The sequence below is a fragment of the Sebastes umbrosus genome, chromosome 2, assembly GCF_015220745.1.
Source record: "Sebastes umbrosus isolate fSebUmb1 chromosome 2, fSebUmb1.pri, whole genome shotgun sequence".
In the NCBI taxonomy this organism is placed as follows: Eukaryota; Metazoa; Chordata; class Actinopteri; order Perciformes; family Sebastidae; genus Sebastes; species Sebastes umbrosus.
Window position 1 is genome coordinate 26,891,578 of NC_051270.1, and position 20,410 is coordinate 26,911,987.

The 20,410-nt window shown below is 39.8% G+C and overlaps 1 protein-coding gene across 3 annotated transcripts in view; it reads right to left on the bottom strand.

Annotated features, from left to right (window-relative positions):
* The window catches only part of mrvi1 (murine retrovirus integration site 1 homolog), a 46,113-nt gene extending 25,806 nt beyond the window's left edge, over positions 1–20,307 (bottom strand). For 2 of the 3 annotated variants that reach the window (XM_037748344.1, XM_037748331.1), the window contains exons 1-20: positions 20,104–20,307; positions 14,689–14,710; positions 13,716–13,800; positions 13,479–13,598; positions 13,209–13,389; positions 11,716–11,774; positions 11,570–11,630; positions 11,316–11,474; positions 10,152–10,269; positions 10,016–10,066; positions 8,778–8,855; positions 8,639–8,695; positions 8,491–8,550; positions 8,104–8,159; positions 7,912–8,005; positions 7,685–7,816; positions 7,512–7,597; positions 6,363–7,239; positions 4,668–4,815; positions 821–852 (exon numbers count right to left, since the gene is read on the bottom strand). In XM_037748344.1, coding sequence (XP_037604272.1) covers positions 821–852; positions 4,668–4,815; positions 6,363–7,239; positions 7,512–7,597; positions 7,685–7,816; positions 7,912–8,005; positions 8,104–8,159; positions 8,491–8,550; positions 8,639–8,695; positions 8,778–8,855; positions 10,016–10,066; positions 10,152–10,269; positions 11,316–11,474; positions 11,570–11,630; positions 11,716–11,774; positions 13,209–13,389; positions 13,479–13,598; positions 13,716–13,734 — 2,388 coding nt within the window. In that variant the 5' untranslated portion in view covers positions 13,735–13,800; positions 14,689–14,710; positions 20,104–20,307. The remainder of the gene's footprint in view (positions 1–820; positions 853–4,667; positions 4,816–6,362; positions 7,240–7,511; positions 7,598–7,684; positions 7,817–7,911; positions 8,006–8,103; positions 8,160–8,490; positions 8,551–8,638; positions 8,696–8,777; positions 8,856–10,015; positions 10,067–10,151; positions 10,270–11,315; positions 11,475–11,569; positions 11,631–11,715; positions 11,775–13,208; positions 13,390–13,478; positions 13,599–13,715; positions 13,801–14,688; positions 14,711–20,103) is intronic. The other variant, XM_037748338.1, reaches the window with a different exon arrangement.
* Positions 20,308–20,410: the final 103 nt, after the last annotated feature.

Here is a 20,410-nt window from a genome sequence, read left to right on the forward strand (position 1 = left end):
AAAACGTTAAAATCTCTTAAGCTTGTGTTAACCCCAGACCTTATTTCAGGAATCTTACTAAAAACCCATTCAAAAAACCCATTGACTTCCAGACGAGGGAACCGGAAGTGCTAAAATGCTGAGTCATTTCCTGGTTTTAGGACTCATTCCTGTTGCACTCTCTCGCATTTTATAAATTTATCATATGCTTTTTATGTAAAATCTTAATCTGAAAAGGGCAACACTTTATGTACCTCTATTTAACATTTATAAGCAGTATATCAACTTTTAATAACTGGTAATATATATATATATATATATTTATAAATATAAATGTAAAAAGTCTTCATAGGAAAAGATATAATTGTTGATAAATACTGTCCATTAAAATGTCCTTATATCTGCTTACAGCACCATTATAGTGTGTTGTAAACCATTTATTAATTGTTTGTATACTGCTTATAAACGCTAAATGGGGGGACTATTTAGCATCTAGGGGGTATCGTTTAAAGTATAATATTCACCTCTGAATTGTAGTGGAGTATAGAGTCGCATAAAATGTAAAAACTAAAATAGTAGTACAAAGTACAAGCACCTCAAAATGATGTTATTTCCACTTCTGCCCAAACCTCTGAGTCAAACTGCACTTTATCTTTACATTGCAAGCTTGAAGGAGAGTGGTAATCAGTATCCTCTTAAAAACATTATCCAATGAGCCAGTTCAAAAAACATTAAAAAAATACACAAACACACAACACATTACATTACACAGAGGCAGTCCTGCCTCTATGTACAACATAATATCTATATTTCTCTGTAGTAGAGCAGGAGGGAGTCTTACCTTGCTGCTGCAGCCGCCTCGTCCTGTGCCACCTGTTGGAGCCAGAGCACAGACACACAGTGAAAACAGTTGATTTGCATTTAACAGGAAAGCATGTGCAATGCAAATGTCATGAGACGGTTTAAAAAAAGGAAAGTCAGAGAGCGTGTTTGTGAAAGAAACAGAATGGGGAAGAAACAAATTGAGTTGTCCGTCCTGTGAGGTTGATGCTGGTGACGTGATATTCATCTGATTGGTAGAACTACTGTAACTCTTGTTTCAGGAAGTACCTTCACCCCCACCCTGTCCACCTCTATAACTAGGGGCAACAATAACCTGGCAACCGTTTTGAGTACAGGAGGTGCTTGATCCTCTGATTGAAAGCTCTTGGCCCAAGTAAAGGCTATTGTGTCGTCTGCTTTAGGTGCTCTCAGGAAAAGGTCGGTAATATTGTGATACCAAGCAAAGAGCTAAACATCAGTGACTTTATGCAGAGCGCCATCGGAGCTGAGCAGCAACATGGCACTTTAAAAAGGTAACTGAATTAAGTAAAAGGTAATTAAATGAACCAGTGTTATTCAAATATGAGAGGATACAGATTAATTAAAAACAACACTTAACTGCTTTTATGTTGCTTATTTGATGGTGCCATTTCCAATAATTTTGACACTTGGGAAGCACAAAAACTACTTGAGTTAATGCAGATTTCACTTCATAAATCATTACCTACCTTGGTATACTACCTCATTTAATTTTTATTTAAAAACAAAAATTCTTATATATTTATAGTGTATTCTAATATATTTTTTGTGTATTCCATAAATATTTAACTCTAGTGTTGATATGTATATTTACTGTGTATTTACTGCTGTTCCTGTGCAATGCCTGGATAACCTGCTGCTGTAACACGATCTATTTATCTATCTATCTATCTATCTATCTATCTATCTATCTAACACAAATCATTGAGGAAAAACCTGCAGTGGCGCATGACGAGATGGAAGTGATGAAGAAGCAAAGTATGACTAGATTCCTGCAGTGTTTTAACTGCTGTGTTAACCTACACACTTTTGTCCTAATTTAACCTCTTTTTCGCTTCAGAAACTTTTGCTTTTCTCTCCAGATCACAGTCTTTTTCTCTGTAATCGTTCAATCTCACCACAAATCTTTTGCATTCCAGCTACAGTAGAATTAGGTATTTCCATCTTTGTCTCAGTTATAGATTGCCCATGAAAAAGCACACTGTTTACAGCCACCACACACAGACACACACACACACACACACACACACACACACACACACACACACACGCACACACACAGTATTAGAGACCCACTGCTTTTCTAAATTATTTACATTCAGTCTCCAATGGATCTTTATTCATCACACAACCTGACTGTGACTTCTTTTAAACAGCAACACAAAACCTAAAAACAAGTTTTTATCCCTTTGTTATGTTACAGTGCTGTGCCTAAAGGTGATTTAATATCCCATATTAATGTTTTATTAGTGTAAGGTGGATATAGAGGGAATGTAAAGTAGTTTTAACAGCCTTAATGGAGGACGAGTCCTCCATTGTAGTCTAGATGGCATCAAAAATGCGGAACAGTACGGATACTGCAGCACAGACATTTAAACAGACAGACATTTAAAAGGCCACATTGGCTAAAACATTAAAAAAATGAGCAAATTAGCAACTAAGATGCTAAATATGGCACTGTTAACATGATACCAGCCTAGCATCAGCATGATGCTCAATGCACCAGCAGTAACAAAGTAAAGCATCACAGAACTGCTGGCATGGCTCTTAGCTTTGTTTATGTTAGTGTGTCATGTGTTCTTTATATTTGCTTGTCCTGCTACATTTTTGTAGTCCTTTGCGATGTTTTGTCTTGTCTGTTGTTGTAAATTCATTATTATCATATTATTCCCTTGTATATATCTGTTTCATATCAGCTTTTATTAGCTTTCTTTTCATTTATGCTATATCCTACATACAATATGTGGTTTGGTGTTGTTTTGTCTGCTTCTTGTCTTGCTTGTTTTTTTATTGCTTGACTTTAACACATCCAGGAATTGAAGATGAAACCTTTTGGTGAAATCTGGTACATTTTACATCACGCTGATGTGAATATATGTTAACATCTATAGCATGCTGTGTGTAGAGAGCTCCAAATATGATGAAACCTTCCTCACATTAACAACAATGACTGGAATGTATCATATCACATTAACTTTTATGGCAGCAATGTCATCATAAAATGTCAACCTGCTGCAGCGTTTTGTGACGTGGAAGCAGCCTCATTTGGTAAGCAAAGCCCACGCCAACCTGGCACTGGACAATGTAAACTTTAGACATAAAATAAACAAACAAGCAGACATGGGGACGACTACTGTCTGTTCATTTAAACTATGATTTCCCCCTCTGAGGCCACCCACTGGTTCTCAGCAACCTCAACATGCTCTAATCTTTCCACTACATCACAAATAAACAATTATATACATAAGACTTGCATTAGTAGCCTACTAGTATTAGTAGTATTGGAAAATATGTGACGAAATGGCAAAAGGATCAGTGCACATCACGACATGAGCAGATTAAGGCGTCGCAAAGGGTTTGTAAAGAGACACTGAAGATTTTGTGTTTTCCTTCTTTTGTAGCTAGAAATAAAACATTTGAATGTAGTTTCCACAGTTTTTAAAAGAAAAGTCCCATTTGATGTTGAAATATTGCAAAGGAATAGTTTGACCTTTCGAGAAATACACTTATTCTCTCTCTTGTTAAGAGATGAGAAGATTGATACCACTCTTTTGTTTGTACGCTACATATGAAGCTGCAGCCAACCGCCGCTTAGCTTAGCTTAGCATAAAGACTGGAATCAGAGGGAAACTGCTAGCCTGTCTCTGTCTGAAGGTAACTAAGTCCACCTACCAGCACCTCACATAAAGGTCACATAACACGTTTTATCTCATTTGATTAATCAAATTAATCATTTGATTAATCCGTACAAGTGTAAAAACAAGTTGTGGTTGTACAGGGGTTTATATTTGTATGTTTTTTGCACTGATTATTACAAAAACAAGATATAATGTGGTGATAAGACTAATGAGCTTTAGAGGTGCTGGTAGGCTGGTCTTTAAGCTTTGGACAGAGCCAGGCTAGCCATTTCCCCTGTTTCAAGTCTAACCGTCTACTAACTGTAGCTTCTTATTTATTGTACAAACATAAATGGTATCAATCTACTCAATTAACTCTCACCAATACAGCGAATAAGAATTCCTCAAAACTATATCTTTATTGGCAGTCATAATAAATCGGTTACAAGCTTTTCTAATTCTTTTGAAGAAAGCGTATTCTTTTATTCACATTTAAATGGTTCCGCTTTTGTTAAATCCCTACTGTAATGCACCTAAAAGCCTGCGTTGTGTACTTTGTGAGCTACAGATCTTAGATTTCTAAACGTCTTTATATAAACGTGCTCAAAGCACTTCAGAACAATTCAGACATAAATGTAAAGTGGGCTGAACTGGAAATAATAACTCACAAAAAAACAAAATATAAGCATGTTGTCAATTAAAAATGGGGTGTAGCTAAAAATACTTACCCTCACTGTGTTTACATAAAAATAAAAAAATGCTGGCCTCCCCTAATTTCCCCCAAGGCCCCCTTTGATAGATAACATACACTCCCTTAGAGCTCTTTCTCTTCCTCCTCACTGTACCAGCTGTTGTGTGCAATGTAAATATCTGCTTGTGTCTATTTTCAGACCTCCTCAGGGAGTTTACCATTAGAGAAGGATGCTTTAATTCATCTGTGTCTGACAGTGTACGCCCCATTAACACAATATTGTAATGCAGCCATCATACCATTCATGGGTAGCTGTGGAGGCTCACTGACTTCTGGGATCACAGGAGATGGAGGAGGACCGTCTCCGTCTTCAGGCTCTACATCAGACTCAGCCATGAAGCCTGTGACGTCTGTTCCAGGATCAGCTGCCAGACTTTGACCTGGAGACTTCAGGAAAGTGCAAACAGAGGGAACAGTTTGATCAATGCTTTACATAAGAGACGTTAAGAGAGACAACAAATCAACTTCATGTGTTTGACTGTCGTAGAGCTGCAGTTTATGTTATATAAAAAACATGAAATCACTATTATTACATTAATACCAGAGCGAGTAATTTTACTACAACTATAAATGTAAGGTTCTAAGTCTTATTTGCTTTTGGTTGAGAGTCCAATGGCTGCGTTTGAACATGAAAAACTCTCCCAAAGCCATACATTTCCAAACCTCGATTTTTTCACACTTCCTTACAACAGTTACCCAACCTAGGGATCTGGACCCCCACAAGGGGTCATCAGTTGCCTCTGACTGGTCATAAGATGATCACCAGAGCAGGAAATAAGAAAATCTGAATTCTGCTACGTAAAATGATGTTTATTTTTTGGACATTTATCTAATCTTTGCTATTTACTTAGAAATACTGCAAAGTTTTACCTCTTGGGGTCATTAAAAAATTATACAAATGAAAGAATGAATAGGCTATAACTAAGTAGAAGTATAATTTTGAGGTACTTTCCTGAGTATTTCTAGTTTAAATTACTTTATACTTCTACTCCACAACAATTCAGAGGCAAATATTGTACTTTTTAACTCCACTACAGCTATTTGATAACTTGAGTTACTAGTTACTTTGCAGATTTAGATTAATAATACAAAATATAAACAACAATTCCATTATGATGTATTATTATAGGTTAAGAATAGATAAAACTTTGTTGCTCACACGCTAACAAGCAGATAAAGTATATCAAGTAATTAGAATCAGCTCCACCTTAACAGCTGCAACATCAAATTGATGGACACATTAAGCATAAATAATTATAATCCAGTAATATAATATATATGATTTTGAGATGAACTATTCTGCATAATAAGTACTTTTACTTTTGGCAGTAAGTATATTTGTATGCTAATGAATAAAGGGCTGTTAATTGTAACTGAGTATTTCTACACTGTAGTATAGATACTTTTACTTAAGTAAAAGTTTTGGATACACCACTGCAAATGAAACAGTCTCATAAAGCTTCTATTTTAGTGACAAGAGTGCAAGTAATGTCATAACCTCAACTTGAAACCTCTTATAACAGCGAGATTTATTCTGGCAGTTTTTCTTCCCACAGGAGTGTTATGAGTTATAAAAACATCTCCATGGAGCAGTTTGAGATGAAATCTGGATTACATTATTAGATAAAATCTCAGTTCCCTGGTATTCATGTTTTTAATAAAGACACTGGACAATTCTGGAAACACATGACAATAATATTTAATCTAAAATGACATGTTTTTATAATTTGCAAACTAATTTTTCTGCATTATTTTATGTAGTGTAGCTAAATAAAGATATAATCAAACCTGTCCAGACATAAATTTTAGCAGAGCAACACACTTGTTGCTTTAACCATTGTGAACTTTTGAAATCAGGCTCATTAAATAAACTACACTCTACTTTGACTGTTACTCCACTGAAAAGCAAAAACTGTTTTTTAACACCGACAAACCTGAGTTGGATCTTTTTCTGCGATCCTGGCCTCCAGAACGTTCAGCTGCTCGCCTGTGTCGGCTGCTCGGTCCAGAGCCTCCTCCACCCTCTGAGTGATGCTCTCCATCCTCACCCTCACCTGGCTCACCCTCTGCTCGCTCTCTCTCACCAGCTCGGCGGTCTCCAGGGCGCTGTTGACCATCGCCTCCATCCTTTTGAGGGTCTCCAGGAGGCCGTCTGCGGTCACCCGGAGCTGGGTTTGCTCCTGCTCTGAGGAGGCTCCACCTGTGATCTCCGTGGCCACTGCTGCATCCCTTTGCTCCTTCACAACTTTCTCCACAGCTCTGTGTGGTTCCTCTCTCTCAGTGTTGGTTCCCTTGTCGATATGAAGACTGCTGTTCTTTTGCTCGGCGACACGCTCCTGTGCAGATCTTAGAGAGGCTCCACCTGTAATCTCCGTGGCCACTGCTGCATCCCTCTGCTCCTTCACAACCTTCTCCACAGCTCTGTGTGGTTCCTCTCTGTCAGTGTTGGTTCCCTTATCGATATGGAGACCGCTGTTCTTTTGCTCGGCGACACGCTCCTGTGCAGATCTTAGAGAGGCTTGCAGGAGGCAAACCTGCTCCCTCATATCAGTGATCGTCTGCTCTGCTTGCTGGAGCTTCACTTGCGTCTCAGAGATCTCCTGGCCCGGCTGTGGGTCTTTTGTCCGGGCTTTAGCCCCCTCTACGCTGCGGGCTTTCCACCAGTTCACCACAGCCACCTTCTTGGCCTCCTGGATCTGAGTCGGGCTCCCAGTCTGGCTTTGCTTTTGCTCCTTCTCCTTCTCCCACCGCTCCTCCACCTTCTCCCCTTTCTCCTCCCACACACGATTGTGCAGCTCCAGCTCCTGCAGCCTGAAACCACCACCGCAGCTTTATAAACATCTCCTTTATACACTGTTATGTCTGTAGTTACCAAAGGGTACTAAAACTGCACTTATCCCAGATAGAGTCAAACACACAGAAGATAGGAACTCCTATGGGTTGCGTAATGGAGATGCCCATAAATACACTGTCAAAACCAGACACCCCTTTTATTAGCCGGAGAAAGCTTCTTAGAACAGAGACTAACATCAACCAGTCTGTTACCATAACAGGAGAAAGAGGAGGTAAAAAAACTCACATACACATTGACAAGCTGCTGCTTGATGCTTGCCTGTTGCTGCGGGCGGTGAGGAAAAGGCCTCTCTTGTGTTTCTACAGGAGCAGAGTCCTGCGTGTGAGCGAAGACACAAGAGAGATAAGATAGATTTATACACATTGCATGTAATAATTATCATCCTCTGTTGACTCTCCTCACCCTCTCAGGATACTTGTTGTTCAGAAGATGAGCTATTTCTGCAGACTTGATCCTGTTGATGATGCTGTGAATATCATCGCTGTGTGTGTGCAGGGACGGGAGGCTTATGTCGTCCAGAGCTCTGTGATGCTGCTGCAGACGAAGAAGGCAGAGCAGTTAACGCTCAACATGGGACAAACTGTCAGCACCATGAAAAGATTAACCTGCAGACAGCGAGTGCTTCCTACCTGCTGCATATCCTGCATCTCGCTCTGCAGAGAGCGGTGGTTTGGAGGATCTCGACCGTAGAGACTCTGAGCACTGATACAGTGTCTGTCATACCTGCCAGGAACACACAGAAGAAAAACACTCACTCACTGTATATTATGTTAAAACTTATATTTAATTAAATATACATTTCAATATGAGTCCTGAAGTACCTCAAAAGAACTTGGTGTGAATGTTCCTGTAACCTCACCAGCTCTGACTGCAGACCCTGCAACACCAGAACATTATAGTTAATGTGGTAAATAACATTTAATAAAATATAACCACTTTCAAGATATAACATACTTCAAATTTGCAGTTTTCTAGTTACATATTCTGACATTATGATGCTGATAAGTTTGGTCATTGTTGTAATACTTCAGTCATCACATTCAAATTCTTGATATCAGTGTTTGTTTCACGTTTGAAATTGGTCTCTCTTCATGATTTAACATGAAGTACCTACTCTACTCTATATTATGAGATGTCAAATAAGATTCACTTGATTCCATCTCACCAAAACTTCTTTCAAATTCAAAGTGTTTGTGAAAAAAACGTACCTCAATCATGTTGTGACTCTCCACATGAGAGTTCTTCATCTTATCCATAAGAATGTCTTTCTACACGGGAACATTTGAAAGTAAATTTAAGAGACAAAAATGTGGACAGACAATTTATTTCCAGATGAAAATCTCCAGATAGACCAACCTTTGCGATTTCTCTGTCTCTCAGAGTCAACATAAGCAGGGTCTCCTCAAATTCAGCCTGTGAACATTTAGATGTTTAACTCTCGGTTCAAACACATAACGCAGAGACAAACACAAGAGTGTTACTCATCTGTTCCTACCCTCAACTCAGCGTTGACCGTCCTCAGTTTGTTGATGCTGTCTTCAGAACACGTCCTTTCAAAGGTGAGTTTTTCATTCTGTGTGGACACAAAGATAGAAACTTCAGTTTTCTAAATCCATCATCTGGCAGATTATAAGCAACATAGATAATTCATATCGGGAGGAAATCAACAATCTTGTAGAGTGGTACACAGAGAACAACCTACTGCTCAACGTCATCAAAACCAAAGAGCTGATCGTTGATTTTAGAAAAAAGGAGGCGAAGACGCACACGTCTATGTCTACATCGGAGAAGCTAAGGTGGAGCAAGTGAACAGTTTTAGCTTCCTGGGAACCAGCATCACAGAGAACCTGACATGGTCATCTCACATCTCCATCCAGGTGAAAAAAGCTAAAAGAGGGCTATATTTTTAAGGAAATTAAAGTGTAGCTTCAGTTTTTTTCAACCTATTTCCCCATGTTTTTGTGTCTAACTGACTAATAGTGACAACAATTTCTGAAATTGGTCACGTATTGAGGGAGAGTGCCGTAGACGGCAGCTGCTCACTGGCTGCAATATGGTGCTATTGGGGCAAGCTGGCACCGTCATTTACATCCACTAAAAGTGCTTGTTTTTGCCATAACAGGCTCTGATTGTTATTATAAGTGAATACAGAAATACCCGCTGCCTTACCACCAGACTGCAGAGCAGCTTCTTTCATCAGGCTGCGAGACTCCTCAACTCATTGTCACTCTCCGTACTCCACCATAAAAAATAGTTTTGTATTTAGTTTTTTTGTGTAGCATAAGGGGCTACTTGCATTTTGTTGTGCAATCATGTATTGTAGAATAACAATCATAGACTGTATATAAGAAGTGGACGCAGTCACCGTGACGTCACCCATTGGTTTGTGGACTGTTGTTTTGAAGCCTCGAGTTCGGCATTTTTGCCGTCGCCATCTTGTATTTTTGCAACGAGACGTGACACGAGTACAACCGAACTCTGAATAAGACATTTTTAGGCGACCAAAATGTTACAATTAACATTCATGAACTGAAAACACACTGTGAAAGGGTTAACGTTGTAAGACGAAAACTCGGACAACTCCCAGACCACACAACGCCGTGGTAGTGACCTGTCAATCACAAGGTAGCCACGTCCTAAAGCATACCCTGCTTTATGTTCTATTTGACTCTAAATGAACCTAGGAACTTTGAACGTACACACATTTGGACTCACATTTAAGATCGACATTACCTTGTCTTCCAGCCTCCTTGTGTGAACCTTCAGGCATTCAACCTCATTGCTCTGAAGATGATAAAAGATTTACATGTAAATAGTTGCCGTGGAAAATGAATCAAACATAGAAGGTAGCTTCACTGGGCAACTGTACCAATTTGGTGCAGCTGGTCTGGGTGCGGCTGGCTCTCTCCTGGGCCTCTTTAAACGCCCGACGGGTCTCCTCCAGTTCTTCTGTCAGGGATCTGGCTCTCACTGCTGACCGCTGAGCACTGCACACATCAAACAAACATCAGAATTTATTGTTTTATTAACCCTTACTCACGTCCAAAACAGCCAAAAAATTAACAAGAACAGAGATTTTATCCTGGTTTTGCCAAATTTAAGCTAATGGAAGAGTGAGGGTTGAGCCACATTGCATCTCTACATAGTACTATAAAAAATTGAATTTCCCCTCGGGGATTAATAAAGTGCCTTTCTTCTTCTTTTTCTTCTTCTTCTTCTTCTTCTATTCAACATATTCGACTGTTATTCTTTTGGTCTGGTTCCATAAACTAATATTGTCTGAAAGATGCATGAGTCACTCCATGAATGATTGAATGTTACCAATGAAGGAAGAATGAAATAAAACAAATAACATAAAATATGATGAATGATTTATGAGTGGGTACTCAAATACAAGTTTTAAAGGTCCGTTTTAAAGTTTAAGTTCTAAAAAATCTGAGGACAAAAGATGTGATGACCAGGCAGAGACACCGATCTGAGTGTTTATTTGTGAGTTTGCTGTGATGATATTTATTTTCATAGTAGAAAATGCTGATTCGATTGATTTTACAATTATTCTGCGGGTAGTTTCAGCTGGGGAAGTTTTGTAGTTCATATCTCTAAGAACGGTTTGGTGTTGTAAAAAAACACTCTTTGATAGATCATTAAGCAAATTGGTCTCATGCTTCATTCATGTAAAATGAACACATATTTATTAGTTTACTCATGCTTAAACATGGTTTTCACAGTCAATCTTTATTTGCACCAACTAGTTTTGAACAAGCATTCTCACTTTTTTGATTCTAGCTTCTAACTCTGATAATGTTCTTGTTAACGGTCTTGTTACTTTGTTACAGATGCAGTTTATATTTTGTGTTCAGTTTTGTGTTGGACGTGTACACTGAAGTGATATCGAAAAAAACTAATTTAAATGAGACAATGATGTACTTTTGTGAGCGTGTAAGTATAAACAAGGCTTTAGAGTTATAGTATAATCCTACATTGCAGCACTATGACTGGAGTTAAATGAAGAAGAAAGTAGTTCATCCTTCACCTGGCCAGCTTCGCTCGCAGCTCAGTGACCTCTAGAGTGAGCTGCAGGTTTACGTCTTCACACTGAGCCACCGTCCTCAGCAGGCTGCTGTTCTGCTCGCTCAGCTTGCGGTGAGCGTGCTTCAGTTCGGCCACCGTGTCCAACAGGTCTTTCCCATCACTGAGGCCAAACAAACAGTTGGTGGTGAAGTATGACAACACATTGATTACAGGAGGTAAACACATGCAGAGGTTAAAAGGAGTGAAATAACTAACCAGGAACACTGGTGGCTTTCTGAGGAGGCAGCTTTGCTTTGAGAAGCTGAGATATCCAGTCCTGAGAGGAAATCAGGTTTAGTGAATCGCCGTCTGATGTGATGAAGACATTTCTCAGATGTCTGAACAAAACAGTAATGGCCTACCGTTTACAGGCTCTTTAGAAGAGTCAGGCCAAGATACATGACTGCCCTCCACATCGGAACTGAAACACACCAAGAGTCAGTGGATTAGTTCCCACATCTCATAGAAAATGCTGAGAAATAAAAGATTTAATCAACATCACTAGTTGGAAACACATTAATTTTACCAGACATGTCCAACTGTGTTTGTAAAAACAAAAATCATCATCAAATACAATGGTTTTAGGGAATTTAATCAACACAGGAGTTTCTTGCAGGTCCCTTCTTTCATTTCTACGAATGATCGACGTTGTTGCTGCCTGAATAGCAGTAGTGGCAGAAGCATTACGATCTTTTACTTCAGTAAAAGTAGCAAAAACGCAGTATTAAAATACTCCACTACAAGTAAAAGTCCTCCATTCAAAATTTGACTGAAGTAAAAGTACAGAAGTATTACTAACAAAATTTACTTAAAATATCAAAAGTAACTCGTCATGCAAAAAGGCATTATTCAGAGTGTAATATTTATCATATACGTTATTTGACTATTTTCGATGATGCATTTACATGTAAGGAACATTTAATGCTGTCAAGGTGGAGCTAATTCTAACAACTTAATATACTGTTAAGTAATTTAATCTAAACAATCCATCAGATTTTATAAGATCATGATATGTTTTACATAGAAAGTCTTTATCTGAATATTATCTAGTAATTTAAGTAAGAAGTGCAACATTAACTTTTGAAATGTAAAGTATAAAGTAGCATAACGTGGAAATACTGAAGCAAAGTAAGAGTACAAAATTGTATTTAATTACAGTTCAACTACCACCGCTGCTGAAGAGGAGCACTAAACTTGAATAAGTCTCGTGTTTTACACCCACAAAGTGAATAATAAACATTCCCCCTTTGTTTAATTGGAGTGATGAACTTTCTTTTAACATTTGTTTAAAATGTTCCTTCTAAATTGCTGTGTAACACAAGCAGCCACATTTGGGAATAACTTGTATTCCACATTTGATGTAAACATTTGTCAACATTTTAAATATTTAATATGATTCTGCTTCTGGCTTTACCATTTCATATTTACAATTTGTATGTTTTCATAACATTATTTTTTATCCTTCTTGTGTTTTCTGATCTAATTATTTGTTTTGTTTGTATTTTTTTCTTTGCCTTTATTGCTTGCTCTATTTTTCCCTGTAAAGCACTTTGTTGAGGAAAGTGCTAAAAGGAAAAAAAAAAGTATTATTATTTCCGTTATTTTCCAGATTGATGAAAATATCTACCCCTTTAAGAAATGTATAGGTTGATTGCATTTCACAACATTATGTAATTTAACATGATTGTTGTAAAAAAATGGGACACTGCAGATGCTTTGTAATCATTTGGATTTGCAGATATTTGAGCACAGTGAAGTACATTTAGATGACTACATTCAAGCAATGTCAAGGTAGTCACTTGAAAAACTACATGCTACATGACATCCACAATGATGATGTGCAGTTTACTCTCACCTGTCCTGGCTGCACTGTGCAATCCACTCCCTCATGGTGGAGTGGAAAGACTCTCTGCTCACATGAGGGTCCAGAAAGTCAGGGTCGAGCAGCCGTCGCAGGGCGGCCAGTCTGTCCTGCTCCGGACTCTGATCCGTCATGGTCTGCAGGTACTGCACGATGGTGGAGGCCAACACCTCTCCTGAGGACGGGAGGGACGCAGGAGCAATGATTCACAGATTATATGATTATTTCAATCTGTTTTGGTCAAATCGACATAAGCCTGTGTACCTGTGTTGGAGGTGTTACATGCATTATACATGATGTCAAGGAGTTCATGTTCAGAGAATCCACTTTTGTCTTTATTGTCATCCAGCACATCCCTCGTCCCACTTCCAGCTGACTCCCACACTAAACATGTAGAGATGGGCAAAGGTTAGTGCCATGCACAGGAAGTATACATGTAAAGAAAGATAATATACTGTAAATGTTTGTTTGATACTTTGATAAAAGAACAAAGTAACTTACCTTCATTGCCGCCAGACATTGTGCTTGTTTCTCCAGAATCCCTGAACAGCAAATGTGCTGAGAGACTCTCACGTTCCTACATGACCTGATTTTTTAATAAATGTAAAACACTTTACAGATCTTTACCTCCATTTATTATGTCTACAGGGCAAAACTCAGAGTAGAAACACTAATCAAAACTGAATAATTAAAATCAATTCATAACTAAGATGTGAAGTGAAGCATCTATGATTTTAATAACTCCCCTCGAGATCTGATTGTTTCTAATGCTTACATGTACGCAGTGGGATTTAAATCAGTGGGCTACATATTAAGATAAGATAATACTTTATCGTCCTGCAGGGAAATTTGTCTTAGGCTCCAAGCCACTGCATCACACAACATACCAAAGTCACAATGTATACATACACACATAGAACATAGATCATACATACACAATGCATGGACGTGCTTAAATCCACATGTTGAGTGTGAGACAGTAGTTCTTTAAAACAATAAAAGGTAATAAAAGAATAGTAGTTTCAAATACTAAAACGAGGTATAATCATACCAGATAATAAATAATCCATTTAAAATATACTAGTTCTCAATAAAATCATATCATATAATACTAGAACTACTTGTTGCTGTTTAATATTTTGATGGACAACGGAATTAATTATTTTTATTACATATCTTTTTATTGCCATCCTACAATGAGGTAAAAAATGTGACTCTACTTAGCGCTCATAGGCAATGAGTGATGGCAATACTGTGTTAAAATAATATGTTTTCAATGAAGAGCACAAAATGGCTAAATCAAATTTTCACTACTGAAAAACAATAGTATGTGCTAAATATACAGGGATGACAGTGCTCCATTAAATCATGTGTACAGTGAGATTATAAGGTACTTATCTTGTTTGTCTTATTGTTATGTAGCAATCAAATATTATTTCAAAAAGAGAAATAAGTCACAAAGAAAGATTCTTACTTCCCAGTCCAGGACAGCTCCTCTGAAAAGAAAAACAAGATTGTCAAAATGTTAAATCAGGAGCTTCATTTGACTCACTGTGATGTTTGCACAAGAAGTCTTCAAGATGCCCATATGCTTATTCCCCCTCTGCTTCACATCAAAACCAGCTGACACCCTCCCCCCAGTCCCCTCTCACACCCCTCCACCCACATCATCACCCCATCTCATCTCACCTCACTCCGGCCTAAAAGCTGCCCTGCTGGCGTCGGCGACAATGGCGCAGTTAATGAGTTTCAATTTAAATTCACCGGTTTAACATATCAAATGCAGTCTGCTGAGCATTTCTTCCACATTTTGAACGTGCAGGGAGTAAATTCCCTTTGCCAGTGTGGCAAAGTGAATTATTATCAATCCATTAAAAATACTGCTATTGCTAAATACTGAAAGAACCCTCAGTTTAAAGGGACTGTTTGTAAGAATCAGAAATGCTTGTTAACAGCGACACCTGTGGCCGTTAAGTCAACGAAAGTCAGCGTCGACTGTCGAAAACAGTGAGGCTACACACGTCAGCTAAAACCACAATATCACTCTATATTTCACCTGCTTGGCAATAATGTTAGCTGACCAGACGAAGGTCTCTCCGTGAATCACTGCTGATCCTAGTGTTGGCTTTTCCTGCTTCAGCCTCCCAACCGCGGCCGGAGTAAATAGGGGAGACACCGGCACCCGGTCGGAGACGATAACGTTTCTCGCTGCGGAGCCCCGTCACTTCACAAGACACGGAAACCTCTGTTGGTCTGGAGGAGCAGCAGCAGTTATTTCTGCACAAACATCCACCGTACATTTACTAGATATTCTCAGAGCTACTAACTCTTCTGCAGTGTGTAGTGTGCACGCGTGCACGTGAGGTGGAGCGAGCTGAGTGAAGGCAGGCAGGCAGGCAGGCGGCAGGCAGAGGAGCAGAGACTCCGGCCCTGGAGACCAAAGCTACGGTCTTCTGCGTCCTCCGACTGCGACCAACACTGTTTTGTAAGACGGGCTTCACTAGATATAACTTTGCGGTTTTGGTGTTTCTGGGTAGTTTGTGTTGGAGTCTTGTCTGAACAGCGCAGCCACACGCGAGCGCGCATGGGACACCGACCCGGGTGATTTATACGTGTAAAAAGTTACAAACAGCCCCTTTAAGCTAACGTTAACGTCAGTTGTCTAACTTTAAGCTAACGTACATGTTTACCGTTAGTTTCGTGTGTGAGCAAATTGATACCGAATCCCATCATGCTTACTGAAAACCAAATAAAATCATCCCTGGAGTTGCAGAATATAAATTTTTAGCAAATATTTTGTTTCTTACAACTAGTACTACTGTTTTAACCGTGTTTCCATCGAAGAGCACCGTGTGTTCAGCAGGTTTCTCCTGCAAATTTCAAAAGCAGTATAGTATACCATGTATTTTTGAGGTATTGACAAGCATTCTGGCGGCCCGACCGGAAGTTATCGTCTTCTTAAATCCGCCATTTTGGTAAAGTCGGCATAAATGACAGATTATAGTGTAAATCTAATCATAATATTGAAATTGAAAGCAAATATCATTTTATATTTTGAACATGATCAAGATAACTTATTTAATTCATTGTTAACTTACTCAAATTGTTCATACAGAAATGCAAAAAAAGGCCATTATATAAATTTAAAGAATATATTTAAACTCAAACTTATAACCACTAAAATGACCAATAAAACTGTCTTACTGTATAGTGAATTCCTAAAAGAAGAATATTGTATTTAACCCCTTGTTTGTTTGTTTTTACTGAAGCTTATTATATTTATTTTGATTGTCATTATGATTTCTGTTGTCATATTCCTGACTGTACATTTATATTGAGTACATGTCTGGAATATTTGTATATTTTTATAATAAAGTTTTGGAAAAAGAAACAAGGTCGTCATAAAACAAAGTAGACCATCACCTCAAGATATACCTATTTTTATTTTCGATCTTTTTTTTTAAAACACCTCCCAGGTTGTAATTGAATTCATTCAATTCAATTGATAAATTACTCATTATGCATGGTACATTTCTCATACACAAATGCCAAAAACTACCCCCAAGTTCACTGTTTTTTTATATAAATTTAAAGAATATATTAAAACTGTCAAACTTATAACCACTAAAAAGAGCAATACAACTTGAGTACTGTATAGTGAACTGAATAGTTCCCCCCTTATCTTTTTACTGAACCTTATTTATTCTATTTATTTTAATTGTCTTTATGATTTCTGTTTTTCTTATATCCAAAGTCATAGTCTTAACTGTACATTTATGTTGAGTACATGTCTGCAATATTTGTATATTGTATATGTTTACAATAAAGTTTGGGGAAAAAGAATAAGGTCGGCATAAAACAAAGTAGCCCATCACCTTGGTGGCTTTAAACACCTTGGTGGCTTTAGACACCTTGGTGGCTTTAGACACCTTGGTGGCTTTAAACACCTTGGTGGCTTTAGACACCTTGGTGGCTTTAAACACCTTGGTGGCTTTAGACACCTTGGTGGCTTTAAACACCTTGGTGGCTTTAGACACCTTGGTGGCTTTAAACACCTTGGTGGCTTTAGACACCTTGGTGGCTTTAAACACCTTGGTGGCTTTAGACACCTTGGTGGCTTTAGACACCTTGGTGGCTTTGAACACCTTGGTGGCTTTAGACACCTTGGTGGCTTTGGACACCTTGGTGGCTTTAGACACCTTGGTGGCTTTAAACACCTTGGTGGCTTTGAACACCTTGGTGGCTTTAGACACCTTGGTGGCTTTAGACACCTTGGTGGCTTTAAACACCTTGGTGGCTTTAGACACCTTGGTGGCTTTAAACACCTTGGTGGCTTTAAACACCTTGGTGGCTTTGAACACCTTGGTGGCTTTAGACACCTTGGTGGCTTTAGACACCTTGGTGGCTTTAAACACCTTGGTGGCTTTAGACACCTTGGTGGCTTTAAACACCTTGGTGGCTTTAGACACCTTGGTGGCTTTAAACACCTTGGTGGCTTTAGACACCTTGGTGGCTTTAAACACCTTGGTGGCTTTAGACACCTTGGTGGCTTTAGACACCTTGGTGGCTTTAAACACCTTGGTGGCTTTGGACACCTTGGTGGCTTTGGACACCTTGGTGGCTTTAGACACCTTGGTGGCTTTAAACACCTTGGTGGCTTTAGACACCTTGGTGGCTTTAGACACCTTGGTGGCTTTGAACACCTTGGTGGCTTTAGACACCTTGGTGGCTTTGGACACCTTGGTGGCTTTAGACACCTTGGTGGCTTTGAACACCTTGGTGGCTTTGAACACCTTGGTGGCTTTAGACACCTTGGTGGCTTTGGACACCTTGGTGGCTTTGGACACCTTGGTGGCTTTAGACACCTTGGTGGCTTTGAACACCTTGGTGGCTTTAGACACCTTGGTGGCTTTAGACACCTTGGTGGCTTTAAACACCTTGGTGGCTTTAGACACCTTGGTGGCTTTAGACACCTTGGTGGCTTTGAACACCTTGGTGGCTTTAAACACCTTGGTGGCTTTAGACACCTTGGTGGCTTTAAACACCTTGGTGGCTTTAGACACCTTGGTGGCTTTAAACACCTTGGTGGCTTTAGACACCTTGGTGGCTTTAAACACCTTGGTGGCTTTAGACACCTTGGTGGCTTTAAACACCTTGGTGGCTTTAGACACCTTGGTGGCTTTAAACACCTTGGTGGCTTTAGACACCTTGGTGGCTTTGGACACCTTGGTGGCTTTAGACACCTTGGTGGCTTTAAACACCTTGGTGGCTTTGAACACCTTGGTGGCTTTAAACACCTTGGTGGCTTTAGACACCTTGGTGGCTTTAAACACCTTGGTGGCTTTAGACACCTTGGTGGCTTTAAACACCTTGGTGGCTTTAGACACCTTGGTGGCTTTAAACACCTTGGTGGCTTTAGACACCTTGGTGGCTTTAAACACCTTGGTGGCTTTAGACACCTTGGTGGCTTTAAACACCTTGGTGGCTTTAGACACCTTGGTGGCTTTAAACACCTTGGTGGCTTTAGACACCTTGGTGGCTTTAGACACCTTGGTGGCTTTAAACACCTTGGTGGCTTTAGACACCTTGGTGGCTTTAAACACCTTGGTGGCTTTAAACACCTTGGTGGCTTTGAACACCTTGGTGGCTTTAGACACCTTGGTGGCTTTAGACACCTTGGTGGCTTTAAACACCTTGGTGGCTTTAGACACCTTGGTGGCTTTAAACACCTTGGTGGCTTTAGACACCTTGGTGGCTTTAAACACCTTGGTGGCTTTAGACACCTTGGTGGCTTTAAACACCTTGGTGGCTTTAGACACCTTGGTGGCTTTAGACACCTTGGTGGCTTTAAACACCTTGGTGGCTTTGGACACCTTGGTGGCTTTGGACACCTTGGTGGCTTTAGACACCTTGGTGGCTTTAAACACCTTGGTGGCTTTAGACACCTTGGTGGCTTTAGACACCTTGGTGGCTTTGAACACCTTGGTGGCTTTAGACACCTTGGTGGCTTTGGACACCTTGGTGGCTTTAGACACCTTGGTGGCTTTGAACACCTTGGTGGCTTTGAACACCTTGGTGGCTTTAGACACCTTGGTGGCTTTGGACACCTTGGTGGCTTTGGACACCTTGGTGGCTTTAGACACCTTGGTGGCTTTGAACACCTTGGTGGCTTTAGACACCTTGGTGGCTTTAGACACCTTGGTGGCTTTAAACACCTTGGTGGCTTTAGGACACCTTGGTGGCTTTAGACACCTTGGTGGCTTTGAACACCTTGGTGGCTTTAAACACCTTGGTGGCTTTAGACACCTTGGTGGCTTTAAACACCTTGGTGGCTTTAGACACCTTGGTGGCTTTAAACACCTTGGTGGCTTTAGACACCTTGGTGGCTTTAAACACCTTGGTGGCTTTAGACACCTTGGTGGCTTTAAACACCTTGGTGGCTTTAGACACCTTGGTGGCTTTAAACACCTTGGTGGCTTTAGACACCTTGGTGGCTTTGGACACCTTGGTGGCTTTAGACACCTTGGTGGCTTTAAACACCTTGGTGGCTTTGAACACCTTGGTGGCTTTAAACACCTTGGTGGCTTTAGACACCTTGGTGGCTTTAAACACCTTGGTGGCTTTAGACACCTTGGTGGCTTTAAACACCTTGGTGGCTTTAGACACCTTGGTGGCTTTAAACACCTTGGTGGCTTTAGACACCTTGGTGGCTTTAAACACCTGCCAGGTTGTTGCTCTCCTATAAAAATAAACAAGCACAAGTCATCCATAAGGAATCCCTAGGACAATCTAACTTCAGACAACATTGCTTGCAAATGTGAACAATCAAAATCCTAATTTAGCACTATATTAGTGCAATTAAATTAAAAATCTAAAAGCTATAGTCTACCTTGAAGACATGCACGCTCACTCATCTTCAACCGCCTCTCCAGGGTGGGGTTGCCGGGGCAACAGCTCCAGCAGGGGACCCAAACTTCAAACATGTTAGACTGAATATGAATATTATCCCTCACCAACCAATAATACATTATCGATTTGCTCCCTCCATTTGGCTTAAAACATGAGTAACTCTTGACTCCCGGATTATAACTCCTCCATACATCAATTAAGTTATTATCGATCACTAAATCCTCCACTAATGTCCACTACCACTATGAAAGTTGGGATCAACTTCCTGGAACCCTTTCTGTCCATCA